The sequence below is a fragment of the Argiope bruennichi genome, chromosome 8, assembly GCF_947563725.1.
Source record: "Argiope bruennichi chromosome 8, qqArgBrue1.1, whole genome shotgun sequence".
Classification (NCBI taxonomy): Eukaryota; Metazoa; Arthropoda; class Arachnida; order Araneae; family Araneidae; genus Argiope; species Argiope bruennichi.
The window spans coordinates 84,122,880-84,146,730 of NC_079158.1; the positions used below are offsets into that span (position 1 = coordinate 84,122,880).

At 24.5% G+C, this 23,851-nt stretch overlaps 1 protein-coding gene across 3 annotated transcripts in view; it reads right to left on the bottom strand.

The window, feature by feature from the left end:
• Positions 1–914: 914 nt before the first annotated feature.
• Positions 915–23,851, bottom strand: part of LOC129980910 (uncharacterized) — a 44,408-nt gene continuing 21,471 nt past the window's right edge. For all 3 annotated transcript variants that reach the window (XM_056091389.1, XM_056091388.1, XM_056091390.1), the window contains exons 9-24: positions 22,843–22,992; positions 22,498–22,604; positions 22,256–22,378; positions 20,598–20,699; positions 19,890–19,994; positions 17,114–17,229; positions 16,211–16,249; positions 14,979–15,042; positions 13,349–13,446; positions 11,128–11,272; positions 7,076–7,150; positions 6,874–6,989; positions 6,304–6,390; positions 4,666–4,744; positions 3,920–4,092; positions 915–2,992 (exon numbers count right to left, since the gene is read on the bottom strand). In XM_056091389.1, the coding sequence (XP_055947364.1) occupies positions 2,824–2,992; positions 3,920–4,092; positions 4,666–4,744; positions 6,304–6,390; positions 6,874–6,989; positions 7,076–7,150; positions 11,128–11,272; positions 13,349–13,446; positions 14,979–15,042; positions 16,211–16,249; positions 17,114–17,229; positions 19,890–19,994; positions 20,598–20,699; positions 22,256–22,378; positions 22,498–22,604; positions 22,843–22,992 (1,748 nt within the window). In that variant the 3' untranslated portion in view covers positions 915–2,823. The remainder of the gene's footprint in view (positions 2,993–3,919; positions 4,093–4,665; positions 4,745–6,303; positions 6,391–6,873; positions 6,990–7,075; positions 7,151–11,127; positions 11,273–13,348; positions 13,447–14,978; positions 15,043–16,210; positions 16,250–17,113; positions 17,230–19,889; positions 19,995–20,597; positions 20,700–22,255; positions 22,379–22,497; positions 22,605–22,842; positions 22,993–23,851) is intronic.

Below are 23,851 nucleotides of genomic sequence, written 5' to 3' on the forward strand. Positions count from 1 at the left end.
GATTACAATACTTTAATATTTCTATATATTTTATAGAAAAAAATAAAATAAAGGGACAAATTATTTGTATAAACAGTAATAAAAATGAGAAAATTTTTCCAAGATGGTCATTTGCAAAATTTGCCATCTCTACATTCTGAACTACATTCTACACTTCTCTACATTCTGAACTACTTTCTACACTTCTCTACATTCTGAACAACATTCTACACTTCTCTACATTCTGAACATGAAATAATCATTTTCATATGATCTCGCCTCATTATGCTATAAAAGTTGGTGAAAGAAGTTCTTCTTGCTTCCTTTTTTTTATATGGGGTGATGTAATGCAACCATCACAGTATTTTGTTAAAATTGAGAAATGAGTAAAAGCCACTAGCTGTAAGATCAAATAGATTAGGAACATCTAAAATAAGATAAAGATTAACTAAGAATATATTAAGGCAGTGAGCATTATTTTTGCTTTGTAGGGACATGATTTTGCAAAAAAAAAAAAAAATGAAGTTTAAAAAAAGGCAATCATTAACCCTGTTACTTTCTAGCAGATCTTGGAAATTTTCCCATCAACTAAGAATGAACTTTTAAGCAAAGGAATTTAAGAAATCCAATCATTAAAAAAATGCTAAAATATCTTTGTAGACTATGTACGAAAATAATGAATAGATGCTTTCGTCTCTTTATCCACAATATCTGTTTTCTTTTTAGAATTTTCCAATAATAACAAATTAAGGAGACTTGATACTTTCTTCTATTCTTTGTATCAGTATGAATGCGCACACACACACACACACACACACACACACACACACACACACACACACACACACACACACACACACACACACACACACACATATTAATAAAGAAGATAATGGTAGCTATTTATGTATAAAGTCATACAACTTTCACATAAATTAAGCATGCTTAAGAGCATTTTTATTTATTTAAAAAAATATACAATATATTACATACTATACTCAATGTTAACAAGAGAAATACAATTCTGTTCCAGCCAGCAATTATATTCTCATCTTAATACACAAATTCATGCTTTTCTGTATGAAACATTACAAAAAACGAACATACCAGTGTTGGTGGCAGATAAAACATGAATATGTACATAGGTATGAAATGACCCATTCGTTGAAAATAACACGCAGCAATGTATAATTTATATACATTTTACTATTAATGGCACAAAATATTAAATATTTCACATTAAAAAATGAGTTATTGCAATGCAAATAGATTTTTAAGAAATGATAATTTAGAAAATTGTGGAACAGATGTCCATTATGCAGCATAGACAAATTTTAATCTTGCTTAATTTCTGCGAGACACAATTTTTTTAAAAATAGAAATATATACAAAATCATATTGTACTTTAGTTTTTACTTTTCTAACATGCAAGGGGGGGGAAACAAAAGAATTATTAGTGATAAATATTTAAATCTTCTGATTCTTAAGTATTTTTTTAAAAATCAATCAATGCAACTCAACATTTGGATTCATTAATAGAGAAAACACAGTCACTATTTTCATGGAAAATACTGCATAAGACTAATTGCAGTATCTTTCTTTTTCAATTTTATACTGCTTAACTTATCTTGCAATTAGAATAACAAAGAGAAAACAAGTATGAAGCGGAATTTTTTATTTCTTTCAGGTGTTTAAAGACAAACCCAAATAAATTTCACTTTTTTTTTATTAACAGGGAAAAATTAAAATTTCAGCCAGATTATTTCCAAAGTTATTTAGAAATAAATCTTCATTGGTGGTTTGATTATGTTTTTGTTATGAATGGGGAAATAAATCATTGCTTGTTAATTTTTTTTCCCTAAATTATACATAATATGCCATGGAGTAAAACTAAATGAAAGCATTATCAATATTAATACAAAACTGAATCTTCAAGAGCATAATACTGCACATTTTATCATTAAAATGTGTGACTAAACAAACGCTAAAAAAAAAAAGTCTCCTACAGAACAAATACAAGTTTGAAGGAAATTGTTAATATTAGTATTTTTTTTTTTTAATTTCTCTAACATTTTTTCAAAAATGTGGAGATTAAACATAAATATCTCTCCTGTCATATTTTGCTATTTTATAAAATAATTGGTTTGTAAATCAATCAATACACACATATATATATTTGTGACAAACACATAAACTATTATCAATTAAAAAAAAACAAAACATCCAATGTACTACTTAAATTTGCTTTTATTATTAAAGGGGAGGAGAATTTTGAGTTTAAAAGAGTTTTTCTGATTTACGAATTTAAACATTATTTAACTTAACAGTATGCCTATACTCTATTTTAAATATTGAAATTTATTCCAAATATTAAAAAAATGCATAAAAGTTAAATATAATTGTTCATTGAAATAGGATAAAATATTAACATAAATATGAAGTTATAACATATCTTCTAGATTGCAAAAAGACAAGCAGATAATAAGACAAAAAGTAATTAAATACTAATTTTTTTTCTAATTGAAGAATATACAAATGGTTAATTTTAATAAAGAACTGCATTTCTCCTAAATCATACATGCATTAATTTATATTTCACAAGAGAAAGCTTAATATATAATATTACAATGAAAAGTATGAATAACATTTTATGAAATTAAATTAATCTGATGCATTATAAATCACTTTTTTCCCCCAATGCACTGTAAAAAAGATATCATATACAATACAATCTAATGCCATTTACAAATGTTTGCAAATTTGTTATTTGTTTGTCTTGTCAAAAATAAAACAAAATGAAAAGATTTATAATGCATCAAAAGAATACAAAACTGCCCAAAGTACTCATGAGATTTGTGCATCCATTGTAGAAAGAGCTTGTTCTTCCTTTTCATTAAAGTAAGCTTGTAAAGTGGCATCAATAGTATCTTTAGAATATTTACATAAGCTTGAACCACAGGTACATAAAATAGATTGAGCTTTGGCTACCCAAAATTCAGTTCCATAATCAAAGCTGAAAATTAAGATAACCAAAATCAGTTTAAGGCTAAAAAAATTTAAAATAAATAAATAAATAAAATGGATACAAAAAAATCAGATGAATAAATGATCAATGAATGTTAAAACTTTTGCAGAATTTTTATTTGGGCAGATGAAATTCCATAAATTAATGGAGTTCTCTCTATTTCTCAAATGATGGATTACCTTTGGATAAAGGCATGATATACTTTTTGACACAGATTTTAAACTTAATAATAGACTTGGAGCTCTAAGATATATTAATTTTGCTATAAAAAGTATTCTTCATAACTTTGAACTTAATGCATCTAAAAAACATGCATAGATACAAAACCATAGAAACTGTTCTGAAATTTGAAAAATGCAGATTAACAGTTAAAGTTAGAAAATAAAGGCAGCAAAGCCTTAAGTTTAATTTTACTTCAAATTCTTAATAACAATAAGAAGAATATTTATAATAATGGGAAAGGTTAATTATTTAACATGATTCTTCCAAGTGGTTAACATCAATGTGGCAGAGAGTAATATCACAGTAAACTTACAAGGGACTGTCACAGCTATATCATTAAGTTGATATATTGTCATGTGGTGAGAACATTATCAACCAGGATAATTCAAGATAGACAGTAGCTTTTTACAAGCAGATAACAGATACTTAACCTATTCAATCAATAATTAGTAGAATGTTTGGAAATTTGATTACAATCACTTAATAAACAAATAACAGAAACAATAATTTTTTTTAAAGATAATAAATGTGGATTGAAATTAGGTTCTAATCTATTTAATCTTCCTGAGACTTAAATATCACAAATGGAATCAACAGTAATAGAAAAATTAAATACTAATTTTGCTAAACATAACATATTTAATCTATGTTACTTTTAAGAACTACATTGCTATTTTTTACCATGTAACTTACCATAATTCTTCAAATGCTTTAATATCTGTCTTTGTGAAAAAAGCTATTCGAGGAAAATTTATGTCTTGGTGGTCAGTAAATACTCGAACAGAAATTAAATTAGGCTCACAGCTATGGTTGATAAAACGTGAAATGTTACCATAAAACCGGCCATCAATGCAATTATCCCCAGTCTGGAAAAGAAATAATAAAAATTTTTTTAAAGATGATCTTTTAAAAGTTTGACAATTCACCAATACAAAAAGTTTTAATTATAACACATAACTTATAAATAAATAAAGTATTTGAATCAGGGAGAAAATTTAGCACAGAAATATCAAGCAAATTCAGAAGGGAGATTAAGAATTATCACAAGCTTACAATATAAAACAAGCAGAACTATTTTCAAAAACTACACTATAACTATTTTATTGTAAGCACAAATTTAGCAGTGATAAAATTTTTCATTATTGCAGTAATAATAAAATTAAAACTTTACAGCAATAAAGACTAGGCATTTAAAATTTTGTCATGATTCCATTATTATTCTGATTATGGATTAAATATGGATTTTATAATTTAAAAAAAAGATTAATATTTATATATTTAAAAAATGTAACATTAAAAACAATGTCTTTAAAAATTATGAAAATAAAAAAAATTAGTTTAAAATTAATGATGTAATACAGTAAATATTTATTTGTAAATTTCAAAATAAAGAAATTAAAATTTTATAAATATATTTGGATTATAAAAACAATCCTTACTTTACTATCTAAATCAAATAAATATGTGTCATCTGTTCTCTGATTAATTTCGTCATCAGAAATTACTTCTCCAACATATCTGTAAAAATATACAATAAATTCAAACATTAATAAAAACATAAAGAATTTTTAACATGTAAAATCCATTTCATAAAAAAATAAATTACTTAAAAGTTTCACTGGTGAAGAAAGCATTCATATTTCTTAGTTTCTAATTAAACATATTCATTATTATCCTTTCCATTTCCTGTGCAACTAGGAAAAGATATTTTGGTTAGATACCCATGCAAAATTTTTCATAAATTTATCTATTGAAACTGGCCCTAATTAAAGTGAAGCTTAATGCAAAGTTATTTTGCAGGACCTTGAGGCAAATTTCATACAACAAAATAATAATTTATCACATTTTGTTATTTATTATTTTGAATAAAATGGTGTAGGAGGGATTTATACAGCACCTGCAAATGGTAGTTAATATTCTAATCACATGTATAATCGTAAATAAAAATGGCCAGAAATAGACTTCATTAAATAAATCAATACATTCAATATCATAATACAAAATTACACTTAAGCTTTTGCAACATTTAAAATGAAGTTTTTTAGTCAATTTGTGAATATTATCTGAATTATATATATACAAAAGACATCTCTCATTTGTGATAAATTTCAAATCTTAAAAGCAATGATGGTAATTTTATTTTAACTAGAACTAAATAGTCAATACTAGTTATATGCAAACATACTGGGCCTCAATTCAACCCACTTTATTTTAAATTGGTGGCCATGAAAAAGTTACAAATAATGTGTTAATATTCAAACGTATGAATATTTAAATAAAATAAATAAACAAACAGAAAAGTTCATTTTCCTTTTCAAAATCAATCAGTGGCATGCACTCGCAACTCCCTTAAGGCACATTTGTTAGGTTAAATTTGATTTGTTAAAATTAAATTCTATTTTTTTTATATGGAAAAATTAAATACAGATAAAATTAAAATTATTATTTTTTCTGCCTGTATACATTACAGGTAAGAAAAAAGAATTTCAGCAAGAAAAAAAACAAGAGTTTTTACCTTGAAATGAAAAGGTTTTCTGAATTAAAAATTTTTTTAAATTGCTCAGTATTCCAAACACAGAATAGCTATTTGCTTAATAACACAATGGATAAATAAGAGCAATTCATAAAATATCAAATTTTTTCAATGTTCATAGTTAATAGGTTTTATTTAAATATGAAAAGAAGTGTCATTTATTTCTTAGAAATTGATGTCTTAGCATAGCTAATTCTAATAAATTTTTTTGAAAAATTATCCCTGCAAGCTTGAAAATTATGGAATAAATTTTTAAATATGCATTAATTGGAAGCATAATTTGAAAATCAAAATAACAAACATTTACCATTTAACATATGAATGTAAAATGAAATAGATGAATAAAAATTATATGACACATATACTTATTTAATTTTTTTAAGAACTTACAGATATAAGATATTATAAAGTGCATTTTATTGAACATTTAAGCATTTTTTGTTAATTTTATAAAAACTGAATTTTATTCAAAAAAGTTCTGTTTTTGAAAATATATAATTTTAACACTGCTTTTTTAGATAATGAATTAAGTCAAGATACTTACTCACAAACAAAAGTTCCTCTAGCAAGATCTTTTAAAGCCCTTACTCCCCATCCTCGATTTAAAGTTCGAAACAATTGTAAAGGATATCTGCAGAAAAAAAAAAGTTTATAGTCTGAATATCACTGAAAAGGAAACAATTAAAAATTATGTTGCATTAGATTTCCTTGAATTAAACTCGGTATTTACGAAAAAAATATGAACATATAACTAAAATGGTAATTTTAGACAGTATTATAAAACATTTCTGTAAAAAAGTTATCTTTGTTCATTAGTAGATAAAAACATGTCCATATTAAGAAATACACATTTCTATGCCAGTTAACTGGTTTGTTTTATTTGCATCAAAATTTCAGAAAAGCTTGCATATACTTACATAAATTAGTTATGCTTAAATGTATCAAATACATCAAGTATTCCAGTTAGATTACAGAAATCTACTGTTTGCATTTTTTTTTTTTTTTTTAATTTCATGAAAGCACAACTCAGTTTTTCAGCTCTGTATAAAGAAGTGAATTTAAATAGAAGTTCAAAGAGATATACAAAATAAATAAATTAAAAAGATCTACAAACCTCAAACCCTTCTGCACAACTCTATTAATGCAAGTTTTGGGACAATGGCAGGTTTTGTGGCATTCATAAAGTGTTGGTGGGTCATACATATCAAAATCATGCAGTAAACATCCATTCTGTAAAAACATATTTAAATAGTTAATTAGAATATAAAATTTGAATGATTTTATAGTAATGTTTAAAAAAAAACAGATTAACATACCATATCATACCAGCATTTGGAAATGCGAGTGCAGGTACAATCTGAAGAACTACAATTATCCTTGCAATAACATTTCTAAAAATAAAATATTCATTTATAAGAATACATGCAAAAGATGATATTTCATTATTTGTTTTCATTAAATATGAAAGCAATGAGTTTATAGTAAAAATCTTTGTCAATGCATTTTATGAAACAAAACAGAAATTGATTTAAGAAAGAATCAAAACCAAATTTAAAAAAAAGTTTGAATAAATTTTTTATTTATTCAATTTATTTTAGATTTAGGAGACAATCATAATGTCTGGTCAGACATGCAATCTTTTTTGAAGTGGGGATGACGAGTAAACAGGAATGCTTATAATGCTATGAAAAAGAGTTATTTATATGAATAATTTTTTATACAAATATTTCCAACTATTAGATTAAGGAAATCTGGTTCACTATTTGATTTAAAATATTTGCTTCCTGCATCCATACCAAAAATAATAAAATTCAAATTTTAGCAAATGCCTTATTTAACCATCAGTTTAGATTAACTTCAATTAAAAGTAAGATACGAATTAAGAAAAGCAAATAAAAATTTTAAGGAATTTAATAAAATATAATTACATAATGTGTTACCTCTTCAATCTCAATTTAGACACAAAAACAAAAAAATGTACATAATAACTGAAGATTTACATCCAAATGTTTGCTAAATAACAAAAGTTTATATATTTTTATGCAAAAATGTGTAAAATATGAATTTACTTATACTACATACTCAGTAATAGAAAAATCTGAATACATAAATTATTTATTAATTAGAATTGTTTATAAATTAGTAGAATAAGTAATTTTTTTAGGCTGAATAATTTGTTTTTTGTTTTTTTAAATTTTTTTGTGGAATTTAGTAGTAAATCCACATAACCAGGATTTTAATTCTCTTAGGATAATGAAAAGAAATAGTAAATTCTTTCTCTTTGCTTTTTATATAATACCACAACATGGAAAACTATTTTAGATACCACTAAATGAAAATTGTTTTAACATATTAATGGTATAACAGCAACAATTTTATATTTCATCATAGTATAGCTTTTCTATTGCCAGCAATATGTAATTATGTAAGGAATAATATTTTTTAAATTGCAAAACAGGAAGATAATATTTTGCTTATTACTTTTAATAGTAATTCTGAAAGTTTTAATTCCTTACTAATAATTCTACTCAATTCTTCCTTCAGGTTGGAGAATGATCATGCTGTCAGAGGAAATGATTGAAGAAGAAATATATTGAACATAGAATTCTAGATTCAGTTACTATATCCAACAATTACCCACTTTTACATTCTCTCCTTTGTTTATGGCCATAGATATTCTTTATTGAAAACTATGTTTAAATATATTTTTGTGTATAAGCTGAGTAATTTTTGTAATTTTTTCCAAAGCTAAACTATGGAGGTTGGCTTATATACAAATATGCTAATGCTGCAAAAACTATAGGAACATTTTTGTTAGTTGGGTGCAAACAGTAAATTACTAACTGTTCCAAATACAACACTTTTTATTTCTAGAATATTAAATTTAAGGAAAAAAAAAAAAAAAAAACATTTTAAATGAAATGAATTATTTTTTTTTGAAAATGATTTTTTTTTATTTTCTAAATTATATTATATATGGTTTATTCTGTCAAATGAAGGATTTACAGAGAAATGTGGAACCGTATGGTTAGAATTTCCTGCAAATCTACTCACCTTTCTTCCTTCACTTCCCACTCATCTTTAAAATAAAAAATAAAATGACCCAGAAAATAAGATCAGAATGTTTATAATAGATCCTATACAAATAGCAGAGGAAAAAAGACACAACTGCCAATACCAGATAGAGTTAAGAGAATTAAAATTAACATTATTGACATTGAGTGTTTACTTTAGAGCAACTTTATTGAAAAAAATATTCTACTCATTTTACCTACTTAATAACATTTCTGTTCTCATGTCAACAAGTTTGAAAGTCACAGGATTTTTAAAAATTTTTTTTACTTACTACATTTAATTTTTGAATTTTGAGTAAATTTTTAGGCCAAAGTATGCTCTTCTGGCTAATATATGACTGCAGTTTGATGGAATCAGGGATATTTTTGAGATGAAAGAAGCAATTCAGTGGCTGAAACACTAATTTCTTTGTTACAATTCAAATGTGTAAACTAAGATCTATAATATTAAAAATTTTATCACAGCAATAAATATGCAACTTATTGAAAGTGATATTCACTATTATAAAATGAATTTCCAAAAATCATTTCTTAATATACACCTGGTATATTTCTTCTTGGACATTTTGAGAGGGAATTTTTTGTGACAAGTCAATTAGTGTGCTATTTGAGTTAATCAGTAATTATCTAATAAGTCAACAATATTACACACACAAATGTTATATTTGAAATTTTTATATGTAATAAACGTTTACATATATTTTATCTCACCCATAATTTAAATTTTAATGCATAAGCAAAAACTGTGCAAGCTTTAATTTCATATGAGCTAGTTGAAATATATCTATAAAAATAATAGAACAATGTTGAATCATATAAATACTTAATTTTTTTTGTTTATATTACAATAACAGATCAATTAATAAGAAATAAGGAAATAAAAGGTAAAACTTCAAAAGCAATGAAAATTTTTTTATACACCAAATTATATAATAAAAGAGAAATAGAATTCTTAGACTAAAAACACAAATTTAGAATGCAGAAAACTCGCTTCACCAAGGAATAAAGTTGCTACATTGGCAATACAACATCATGAAACAAATTACACCTCATGTAATATTTTTCATAACTATTTCTAAGGGAAATTTTCATTCCAATTATTTAAAAAGTATAAATTTATCTTATTGCCAAGTTAAAAATATTTCTGTCAACTGTTAAGATCAACTCTTCAAATATAGGTCTTAACTATTTTAAATTTAATGCCAAAGTTGTTATTCTTAGCCAGTTATTATTGGAGAAAATTCAAGTTTGGTAGCAGTATTATGTTTTTAAGCTTCAACATTTTTAACTGTAATGACTTTCCAAAGGCACAAAATGAAAAACATTTTCATTTTTCAGATTTTTTTAAAAATTATGATAAAAATTTTAAGAAATAATGAAAATTATTTGTGACTACCTGAATTTAAAAGTTAAAAAGAAAGGGGGGAAAAAAACCCCAACTAATTGTTGCCTTGTTTTATGAAAATACTATTTTCAAATAAGAACAATAAAATATTCAATCAATGCTATAAAAGCAAAAATCAAGTGTAATAAGGCATTAAAAGTATATATAATTTACAAATTGGATGCTTTGAAAAATTTAAGAAATTGACATCAGAAACAAAATTTAAGATAAACCAAGAAAATGACAAGATTTTAAAAAGTAACATTTAACATGCCTACTATTTCACATGCACAATAAAAATTGTGTATACAGTAAAATAAAAGCAAAAGTGAAATGCACTTTTACAGTTATAATTCAAAGAATATTCTCATCATAATTTTAATAATACAAAAATCATCTGAGTGAAATATTTGATGAAACAATGAAATTGGATTAAATTTCTCAAAAACAATTAAAGCATTGTTACAGTTATTATCATTATTGTTACAATTGCATTGTTAATTAAAAAATAGCAAATAATAATAATAATAATAATAATAATAATAATAATAATGTTATTGAAAAGCACATTTTTTAAAAACTTTAAGATGAGGTAAAAATGTTTTTTTAATAAGCTTTGAAAGCTATAACAGAAAAATATTAAAACGTAAAGCAACTTTGAATCAATATACATTCTAATAACAATGCTGGAAAATCTTTTTTTCAGTAAACATCTACTATTTAAGTTGCAGACAAATGGAAAATTTCAAATTTCTTGGTTGGCAGTTTTAGAGGTTTTGTGATGAGTCTGTACTTAATGGTATTTGCCTTATAATCATATATATATATCTGCTGATTATAATTTAGTTAAATGCAAAACACACAATTTCATATAAGGTGAAAGTTGATATATCATTCTGACAGTTCTTACCTGCATGCTGTCAACAGTAGATACAACAGTTACATTAGAAGCATAACAGTTTTGAGTAATATAACGAAAATCCATGATGAATTCTTCTTGATCTACTTCATTGACTGCTTGAATAGGATATTTTTCACTACCACGAGATATATCCCTTTATAAAAAGAAAGGGGGAAGAGAAATTAAATAGAGAAATAGAAAAACATAATATATTACATGATTTTAACAACTGGAAAGAAACTGAACTTCATAAAAAGAAAAGTATTTGTCTATAATAGATGAACTAAAACATTACCTCTACAGCATTTTAAATCTTCTTGATATAAAAAGGATTTAAAAAAATTAATACTGAGGTTTTAAGCATAATTACAACTGAATTTAAGCAAATAAATATTTAATCTGCTTAAAAAAAGGGAATATAAAAAAGTAATATTTAAAAAGAGAATAAATAAAAAAACCCCAGTAAGATATGTCATTTCATTTAAACAGTGTCATTTAGAGAATATATCTATACTTATAATAAAGCTCAATGTGTGTGTGTGTGTGTGTTGGCGCTCTACAAGCCAGACCGTTTGACCTACAGCTACCAAATTTGGTACATGTATACCTTGGAGGTCGGGAATGTGCACCTGGGGTTCCTTTTTTCCAATTTTTTATTAGAATTTTAATTATTAATTAAAAACTAACTTTCCCGCCAAAAAAATCTTCCATTTTCCCCAACGCCAACTTTTCCGCCAAAAAAATCTTCCATTTTCTCCACCGCCAAATGACTAAGGCTTCCGTTTTTTTCTCCCAACAGTAATGAGGCTAGGGTTAATATTTTTCGGCGGATTATTTCAAACGATTCTGTTTATTTTCTTAATGTTTGATGCATTTAAAATTAAACATTTTTAATTAATCCATGTTTCAGATTCATTCTGAAGTACTTTTGAATTAAAATAACACAGAATAAAGGAAATTAAAAATGTATAATCTGCATAGCGTTACCCCAACTGGCGTAGAAAAATTCAAGCATTTGTGTTAACGTAACTGGCGAAGAAAATTCACGCATGCGCATTATGTTGACAATTATTATCAACAGATGCGGACTGGATTTAAATTATTTTTAGGTTCACTGTATGCTTTTGTAATTAAAATGTATTTATGTTAGTTATATATTTTTTTGTATATGCTTATAGTTTTAAGTACATCGTTTTTTAAGTAGTTTTTTTTAATCTGTTTACAATGATTTAAATTATTTTTAGGTTAGTTGCATGCTTTTTTTTAATTAAATTGTATTTATGTTAGTTATATATATTTTTTGTATATGCTTATAGTTTTAAGTACATCGTTTTTTAAGTAGTTTTTTTAAACCTGTTTTAGACCGATTATTTTAAACGCTTCATTTTATTTTCTTAGTGTTTGATGCATTTAAAATGAAACATTGTTAATGAATCGATCTGTTCATGATGAATCTGAGAAAATTTTGTTGACAAATTCTTGAGATATTACATAAATTAAGAAAGATATTCTTTAGTGCCCATAAAGTTTAAATGCTCAGTGACTCTATTATCAGTAATCATATTATTAAAAAAAATGCTTTGTTTCAGTAAAAAATATTATTATATTAATTGCAGATTAATCATTTACACTTTAATTTAAAGCATACATTCTACGAGGGGTAACAGAAAATTAGAGAGATACATATCACATTATGACTAAAGGCCTTTATAATATTATGAGTGAATTATATGACTATCAAAATTTGAAGTTTTAAAATATTTTGCTGAAGAATCTATTAAAGTTGGAATTGCATAAAATATTTAATTATTAAAATTTTAACGAACATTAAGATTGGCGAACCGGCTGGTCGCCAAAGGCGGCTAGTAACTAAATAAAGTTTGTTGTAACAAATCAGTATCATGCTATTTCACTTTTTTTAAAAGTCACAAAAAATGCTCATAAATACACGAATAATATGATATATAAAACAGTCTAAAAAATATAGGAGGTAATTAATTGGAAGTAATTTCAATTAATTTTTCATAGAAAAAAAATCTCTGTAAAATTCATTAAATGTTTTGGTTAGAATAAAAAACAGGATCAAGTATTTAAAACAAAAACCATACCTATTTTTTGTTTATAAATTACATGGAAAATAACTTCAAAATAAATTGCTGTGAAATTTTTTCGTTGTCATACATCATTTGTATGAAACAAAACTTGTAAAATCTAAGTACAAGAAACATACCTATAAACCACATACTGTTGAAAAGATTTAGAGTCTGAGGTTGATGAGGTTAATGAATGTTTCAAAATCCTTAAAGACTTAGAATCTTCATCACAACACTGAAAGAAAGAAAGAAAAGAAGGGGAAAAAAAAAAAAAAAAAAAACACACTTTGTAAAAATTACTTAAGTTTAGACTAAAATAAACATGTTGATTAATAAAAAATTACATGTTTAATTGTAATATACAAATTTTAAACCTTTTGTATAAAGTCATTGAAACATAATAATTTTGCCATCGATAAAAAAGAAACAAAGAAGAAAAACAAATTGAAAACAACATGTATTTAGTAATGAATATTACAACAACTTATAAATTATGAATATTTCAACAACTTTAGGAACAACTTATTAGTAATGAATATTTCATTACTAAATATAATGTAGTTACACTTGTATTATCATATCACTAAGTATATACAGCAATAAATTTTTCAAAAATTTAGTTTCACTCAGTTTTATGAAGATTAAAGAATTGTAGTAGAACTCAATCAATAGGAGAATGGAAAAATCTTTTTTAACAGCCAAAACCATAAATATTATTAAAAAAAAAAAATGGAAATAATAGAATTGTCATAAATTTTAACAAAAAAGAGGGGAGGAGGAGGGGACAGCAACTTATCTATAAATCAGATAAACTCAAATATAAGTAATTTATAAGTTTCTAACTACCCTTAAAAACGTATTAAAAATTAAATAAGCTAGAGCAACAATAAGAAACTGCAACAAATAAAATGTTTGTGGACTATTTTACAGTTGAAATACTGTAACTACTGAATATTTTTTTTAACTATAATTAGAGATTTATACCCTTGAGCAAAATTTTTTACAAGTGTTATATAAAAAAATGCAATTATGCTGATATTTTATGTTTTCTAATCACAACTAACTTCTTTTGAATAAGATATGTATTATTATAAATTATATATTTTATAAAAATATATTCATAGATAAATTAATCATACCTTTTCATTTCCACTAGCAATAACAACTCAATGTTTTTTCATTAATTCAATAAATACCTTAGACCTGATAATCAAAACAACATTTTATAATATTTAATGTTAACAGGCAAATATTTCTTCCTTTTATGCAAGATAATTTTCACTTAATCTTTAAATATCAAGGATGATACAGTCTAAACAAATTTATTACATCCCAATCTGAGGAGGTTTGTGATTTTTGTTTATTTTACAACTATAATTTCCAGTCAAAGATACACCTTTCTTATTTTATTTTCGAAAGAAACTTTCTTAACTGTTTTCTCCTTTCAACAGACAATACTTTTCATAACTGATTCTGCATTATATTGAAAATACTGATTATTTTTGTTATTAAGTTTTACTGAAAACAATATAAAAGTACAAAAAAGGTTAATACAAAGTAACAAATGTGATTTTTAAAGATTTTTTTGAAAAGTAGAGTGCCTTTATGATGAGTTTCTATTTTTTATTAACATTTTTAAACAAATTAATAAAAGTTAAAAAAATAAATATGAACACTAAATGATAGATATCAAGAATATTCACAGAGACTATATGTGCAAATCAATCAAACTATAATGAAACAAATTTAAATGAATAATGCACATACTGTAATAGGGGTTTCACCATCTTTGTTTATACAGTCTAAAGATGCATTTCTTGCTAATAGTAATCTAAAAAAGACAATTAAAAAAGGCATTTAATTAATGATGGATCAAATTCAAATTAGAAAAATATTAATTTCCTTTAAAAGATAAAGAAAGTAACCACATGATTTATAACAACAATCAATAATCGACCCTGTATGAAATAAAAAACTTTAAAGAACTCTATATATTTATAACTTTTCCATTATTCTGATTTTGGTTGTTATGATAAAAAAGGTTGAATTTTCTATTACATGTTATAATTTTTTAAAAAAATTTTTGTAATTACATTTCATAGGAGTTATTTTACAGTAGTTTAAAAATTTTAACAAAAGTTTAACGTTAAAGTTTTAAGTTAAAAGTTTTTTACAGTAGTTTTAAAGTACAGTAGACTCCCGATTATCCGCGCCTGCCGCACAAAGTTTTTTTTTTTTTTGACTGATTTTTTCAAAAAGATGCAGTTTTACAGTTATGCTTTTGTAATTACATAATACATTACAGTATTAAAACAGTACATATGTATTAATTTTTCTGTGTATCCTTGACGCCTCTCGTAAATACAAAGCACTTTTCTGTTTTCACTAACAAAATGCATTTTAGGTTAGTTTTGAGTGATATACTAAAATATTAAGCGTTAGTTAAACATTTCCTGTTGTTTATTTTACGTTTTATTGTACATAAAACAATTTTTCAAAGTTGGAATGACTGTTTTCTTTTTTGCTATACCCGTTTTTAGCTTTTTTCGGATTATCCGCGATTTTTTTTATCCGCGGCGGCCGCGCCATCCAATTCCGCTGATAAACGGGAGTGTACTGTAGTTAACAAATTTTATGCATTCTTAATGGTAACTTAATCATAGAAATGGAAATTATATGCATATATCTGCAGAATATACCAACAAAAGTTATATTTTATATATATATATATATATATGTGTGTGTGTGTGTGAGTGTATTACACACAATGTGATTAACTATTTATAATAATTAGATTTTTAATAATTACTTAGAAATATGCATTGAACACTAAATTGACTAAACATATATACATCAAATAAATAAATAAATTCAATCTTAAAATTACTAGTTAATTTCATTTTCCCCCTGACATGACAATCAGCAATATTATATAACAGTGGACAATAAATACTAATACTTATACATTAGAATCGAAATGTTTGGATATAATAACTTACTTTACACAAGCCCAATTATCTTTACGTGCAGCAATATGCCTAAAAAGAAAAAAAAAAAAAAATTATATATCACAATAAAACTTTTTAATAATACAGGTTGATTAAACACATGGAAAAAAAGTAATTACTGAATATTTCATGAGCAATATTTAATTGCAATCTAATTTTTGAAAGCTCATTTGTTGTACAGTACAATTTGAAATATAAAACATTATTAAAATAGCATTCTGTTGACAAAAAACACCATGAAAATTGTTATATTATATTTCATTGAAAGGAGAGAAAACTATTATTTTTTTGCCCTAAAGAAAATTTGCATTATGAAATTTATTATCAACTATAAAATCTACAAATGGAACAGAAGCAAAAATGTATTATTCCTTTTCTAGCTGAAATTTGCTCACTGAAGATCAAATTATGTTCTCTTCAATTGAAAATTCATCTTTTAATTTCCCTTAATATTTCTGGCTCTTGTTTTTAAAAAGGTAAATTAATGCAAAAGCTGAATATTAGTTTTATAATGCTGTTCAGTTAGACATTCGACAAAGTGACAGTATATTGTATATTAAATATATGCAGAAATAAATTATACATATCAAAATTGGGAAATTAATTTTAGTAATTTAGTACATAAAAAACAATTTTTCAATAATATAGAAGCTCAAAGAAGGGAAAATGAATCTTATAAATAAACAAATTTTAAAACAGGTTTTAAAAAGTATTTTGCAAGTGAAGACTTTTGTAATTTTATAACATTAATTTGCTCTTATAAAAATTGTAGGTGAACTGAAAAAAATCAAAGATATAATTACAAAAATATGATTTAAGAACTTTTTCTAATACTTATATACTTGTTAAAAGGGCAATAAAATAATCTGCACACAATTCAGTTTTAAAACTTACAGGGCAGAATCTCCTCTCTGGTTTACAAAACTGAGGTTGCAGCCATTCTCTAAAAGCATTTCTAAAATTTCACTGTTTCCAGAACATGCTGCCCAGTGTAAAGCTGTATTTTGCTCCTGATAAAAGAAATATATATAAATAAAAAGATTCTAAAGAATATAAACTTATATCTGCAATTTAATTTTATAATAATTTTAGAGATAGGTTAAAGTAAGAGTTGAATTTATAACATACATAACAGGAAAATACTGACAGGCAAATTAAATAAACTATGAAATTTCAGGGTTTACCATTTTTTAAGCATCAAAATTCAATATCTTGTGGCAGAACTTGGTTAAACCAAAAGTAAAGAGGATAAAAATTTGATTTTTTTCAAATAATGTTGATTAATACCTTAAATGGAAATAACAAGTCTGACACATGCATTAAATTACAAAATGTTTGATAATTACATATGCATTAAGTTAAAGTAAGTTTAGGAATTTTATTTAAAAATCACTTGGACAAGTTTAAGTATCGATTTCATTCTTATATAGTTGGAAATAGCATGTGTTTCTAATTCACAGTTTAAATAAATGTGCTATTCTAGGGAGTTAAGATAAAATATTACAGTAAGAGAAAACAACAGATTTTAAATAAAAATACTATAAGTAAATTTAAAATAAAAATACTATAAGTAAATTTAAAATAAATAAACAATAAGTAAATTTAAAATAAATAAACAATAAGTAAATTTAAAGTAAACAAACAATAAGTACATTTTAAAATAAAAGTTTCAATTAATAAATAATTGCCAGAAATAAATAATATTTAGAATACTGAACACAATAATTGTACATTAAAATTTCAGAATTAATGCAAGGTAGCTAGCTACAAAGAGTGTGAAAAAAATATTCCTTAACTTTTCCCTGTTTAAACTTGCATCATTTTACTGACTTACATTGTTTTATTACATTAGTTTCTTGGCTTTTTCCCTACTCAGAATCCCTGTATATGTGCAATATACATTATTCAAAACACTTTTACACATTATTTAATAAGAAAAAAAATCACATATTTACATAACTTTAATTATAAATAATGGAATGAACATCCTAACAAAACTATTAAAACATCATATTATATTTCTTACATGGAAAAAATACTGGAAATTTTAACAAATTCATTACTTCTAAAACTGCATCAGAATTCTAAGATTAAATTATTTTAACAGTAACAGTGATAATGATCTTTGCACAAAACTTTAAAACAGTTCAATACCTAATTAGTACCCCTAGTATAAACACTAGAATTACATGTTTCAGAATAATATAAGAATTTTTTAAAAAAATAGTCCAATAATATACATCTAATAATATATATATTTTAAACAAAAGAAACTGCCAAAATACAAATCTCTTTTACTTTAATAAATCTTAAGAAATCACTTCATCTAAACAGAAACTTATGCTTTTATATATGAATAAAAGTTTTAGAAACATTCCAGTTATTATTAGAAATAATGCTAGATGTAAGATAGTACTTTAAAGTAAATAGCTCTAGTAACAAATAACAAATGCTTGCCTATCAATTATCAGAATACTATTAAAAAATACTTGGTTTAAAAAAATATCTAGTCTTACTTAATAACTTAAATGAATTTAAAAGTTTTTTTTTTCCTTCAAAATTTTGAGTTTTATATTTCTTCCTCAACTCTTAAATTCTCTTTTTAAACTACCTCAAGAAGGGGGGGGGGATTCTTTGAGTTGATACTTTGCTTCACTTTTTTCTTTGCAAGTTTTTGCTTAATTCCTTTTCTTTAATTCTCTTAACATACATATTTGACTTCTGAATTCCTCACATTTAAAATAAAATGTTTTGACATTTCAAAAGTACATTCTGATAAGTATTTTCTTCTTTCATATTATACCATAGACAATGGTTGCCGATAGAAAATCCTCCCTGAACATTACTGTTGCTACATGAAAGTAGCATTATTATCTTTAACAATAATATGGCAGCATTGCAAGGTTTTGAATTGAGAGAAAATCGAACCAAAATTTATATTCACGCTCTCTTCTTGAAAATTGAACTTTCTGAATGTTTCATTATGGTCACAATTAGCAACATTAATCAGCTTATCATTCTTTTTAATGTAATGAAATTTCGTAATGTAATATTCTATTATGTAATATAAATTTCTTTTCACAATGAAATTCCAAAAAGTTGCCATACCCTTAAAAGAAAGCTGTCCCATTTGTTATTGCTACATTTGTTTTGATGACATTAAGCTACAGATGTAGAGAAACCACGAAACTGTCAATCGTGAACAGTATAGGCATAAAATGTTCTTGTTTGCAATTTCTCTGTTATTTTACAAATATCTCGGAACTTCTAGATTGATAGAATTCCCAAACTTTTCTCTGATGTACCTCCCAGTAATAATAAAAGTTACATTTAACATATTCAAAACTTTATTGCATTTTTAAAGAATAAATAAACATAAAAAATAAAATAGACACAAGGTAGGATCATGTTCCATAAACAAAAGTATTTTTCCTAAAAATTTTAATGATTTTAAGTTAACTACAATTAATTTAATTATATTTTAACATGACATTTACAGAAAATTAAAGGAATCAGATAAAATATTTGAATTACCACTAAGTTTGAAGTTTAAGTTTGAATTAGTCAAGTCCCACTTTACTTTAAAGATGGACTGAAATTAACTCTTTGTTCGTTTATGCATCTTTATGATATAGTGAATCATAAAATTAACATGTAATAAATTACTTACATTATCACGCACATTAGGGTCAGCTCCATTTTCTAACAGCCACTGAACTAAATCACCATAATTATGCTCACAAGCCCAAACCAAAGGAGTCCAGCCACCATCATCCTAAAATAAAAATTAATTAGAAGGAATCTTTTTAAATAATACATTCCTTTCACAATGCAAACTTTTATTCTCACAGTGATATTTACAAATATAAAATTGAAACTTGGTTTATACTTAAAAGTTGAGATTATGATAAATATTTATTTACAATTAATTATTATGATTGAGGCTTCATGTAAATTTAAATAATTTATATAAAAAAAGAAATATTTAAAAAAAATCTTTTTACATAAATACTTACTTTTTTAATAAATAAAAGATAGTTTTTCTTCTTCAAATAAATAAATCAGTGAATAATTTTTAAAAACTCAAATAATTTATATCCAATTTAATTGATAACTTTTTAAGATAGATATGTCAGTAAATATTCCCCAAAATTTTTTATTTCAATTTTCTTTATGATTGGAAATGCACTGTATTTTTTTTATTATATAGCATTATAAAAAAGGCAATTTACAAAATTTAATAAAATGAAGAAGTAAATTCTTTAAATCAGTATCACTAAATCTTTTTTCTATAGCTATTACAAAACTTGTGACAAAAGATGTGTATAACAGAGAAGAGATTGAAGCAGTTAAGATTTATAAATGAAAAATTACTCACTTGTAGATTAATGTCAAATTTCCCTGAACTATACAGAAATTTAGCCAGCTCTTTTGAATTATTTTTGCAAGCAATATGAAAAGCTGTCAAACCATTTTCATTCTAAAAAAGAGAAACATAGTTATAAGAATATTTAACAACATTAACATGATTGAGATTCAGAAAATGAAATGCATTATTAAAGGAAAAATAATGCAGTACCATTCACACAATACTACTTTAGTAACAACATCAGTAAGTTCAAATTTAAAATAAAGGAATAAGATTTTTAGTAAAGCAAGTAAAACTGAATATGATCTTAAGACATTGTATTCCTTTTCCTTCCTTCCAATACATATTTTGAGAAACTTCGGAAGTAGTTTTGAAAAATAATTTCCTTTACCATTCTTTCAAAGAGAAGTTATACAGACTCTCCTGAAAGAGGTTTGCATTTTTTACTCAAAAACATTATATAATTTATTTCATTACAACTATATCCCTTAATTAAAATACTTTTTTTTCACTACAATGCTCTATTCAGCAAAATTGTTCAGTCAATTAATAAAAATTTAATTATAGTTTTTAAGAAGTCCATTTTTCAGTATACAATATTTTATTAAAAAATTGAATGATTTTTCATTCATCCACTGAAAATATCCAATAGATTTAATATTACAAACTTTTAAACTTGTTGCATGTTTAAGAAGAAAATCTACAGATCTACAGATATAAAAGATAGAATATTTTCAGTGCTTGCTGCTATTATGATTTTTTTTATTTATAAAAATATAGGGTAAACTTTCCAACAATTAATTTTTAAACTGTTAAAGGCAGACATATAGTTTCAATTGCAAGAATATTTTGAACGACTGAAAAAAAATTATATTTTATGTTGTTTGAGTCAAAATATTTCTTGAGAAAAAATTTCAGGAACTTTTTATTCCAAACAATTCCTGAAACATTAAAACTAGGCAGAATAGTATTATTTCTTCAAATTGTTTCTTAAATTTTTATATATTCCTTAATTAGATTAAATAGCTATGAATCAAACAATTTCAATCCTAAAACAATAGGATTTTTTAAAAAACCCTATGTTTCAGAATGTCAACATTTTTTTTCAGTTGATTTACACAATAACCATATAAAAATGTTACATTTAATAATTTTTTGAAAAATATATTTATTGACTCAATAAATATAAAATATATTTCTTCCTGCCATTTAAAGCATTTTCCCAACTGGAATTATATGTCTAGCCCTAATGGTTTAAAAATTAACTATAGAGCTATGATGTACCCTGTATATAGTAAAAACCATAAACCCAATGCTTTATTTTAAGTAATAAACCCATCATAGCTTTATTTTTAAAACAGATAATGAATGTATTTTTCTAGTCATAAATACCAAATGATCCAATATTACAATATATACACTTTCATATTTGAAGGATTAATGCATTTATTTTTTCAGCATCTTTTTGGAAAATATTAATAACTTGATCACTTATTTTTTTATAGCTTTAACTTAAAAAGCAATTTCTTAATCAACTCTTATCACAATTTGTTCATAAAAAACATTAATTCCTTTAATACATTAATCAAATACAATAATTCCAATGGAACTTACATTTTATAGAAGCTAAACCTATGTATTTGTATAAAATCTTTATACATACTTACTTTTACATCAATTTCAGTTCCAGTATGAACAAGGTAACGTACAACTGCCATTTGATCTTTTTCAACAGCCAGGATAAAAGGTGTTTCTAAATCATCATTTACAGCATCAATTGATGCTCCATACTATAATTATTAATAAAAAGAAAACACTTTTAAATTATACATTGTTTTAGATTATCTTTACAACATGTTATGTATTGATAGAAGAAGAAAAGTCCAGTAAAAAAAAAAAAAAAAGTTACCTGAATCAAAATATGAACTATTCCTATGCATCCATAAAATGCTGCTATATGAAGAGGGGTATTGTTTTTATGCTGATTAAACTTGTGATTAGGATCAACACCATTGGCTGAAAGCAACAAAAATGAATAATTACTTTTTCCCAAAACTTATTTTATAAAAAAAAAATGCACAAAGTAAAATATAAAATTATTTTTAAAGCAAACTATCAAGATGATATAGATTAAAAATCAAATTTTGCATTTGAAAATCTTTTCTATTACACTTTCTTTTCAAGCATCTATAAAAGAAGAAGCTTGACAAAACTATTATAAGAGAAAAATAAAATGTTAAAATAAACAAATTACCAATTAATTGTATAACTTTCTTTATATCTCCAACTTTGATAGGATTAAACAAGCATTTTCCTGTTGGCCTCAATCGTAAAGAAGGTTCTTTAGTTATTGCCATTAACATTGTCTTAAGATCTTGGGTTGGTGGTGCAGGAATAGTACAGACTAGAGAAAAAGACATAAAACATGTATGGAATTTGATGCTTTATTTAAGAAAATAAAGAAGAAAAGTGATATTTAAAATTAAGAAGCAATTCTTTAAATTATTAATATTATGAGAAAATCTATTTGATATATTTTTTTCTTCAAACCTAAAAAATGAAACACATAATAATAAAAATACTTTTTACAGAATATATCCTTTTTTTTTGACAATAAATACAAACACTAGTAAGTTTTGAAATTGGAGATATTAATAGATGGTTTCAGGTTTTGAATTTAAAACAGATAAAAAAAAATATTATACAATTTTATTTTTCCTTCAACAAGAAATTTTTATTTTCATCTAATCTTTGAAGATGAATTAGGGAAAAACTGTAAATAATATGGAAATTTTTGGGGTACTGTAAGAGAGATTAACCATAATTTAAAATAAAATTACTGAAAACTTTTTAACATCTTTTTTTATAGGGCACATCAGAAGGAAATATCTCACTTTCTCTCTCACACACACATTTATTATAATTAATTTTAGAAGTGGTAAAAATTAAATTTATTCACCCATGTGCACAATGCAGCACACAATATAAAAATAGTTGGCTCCTTAGAAAGAAATAAGAAAATGTTATAAAGAGAATTCCAGGCTATTCTATAGATCAAAAGCTTCAGTTCTGCAATGTGATATTTGATTTTTTTTTTTTTTTAAAGAAGAGCATAAAATATATGCATGATAATATTTACATAATAAAAGAAATAAAATCTACTTAAAAAAAAGATAAATTTGTACAATTTTTCCATAATGATAAAAATTAAAAAAACGACAAAAAAACAAATAATTTTATGTTATACTACTCTAGCGTAATTG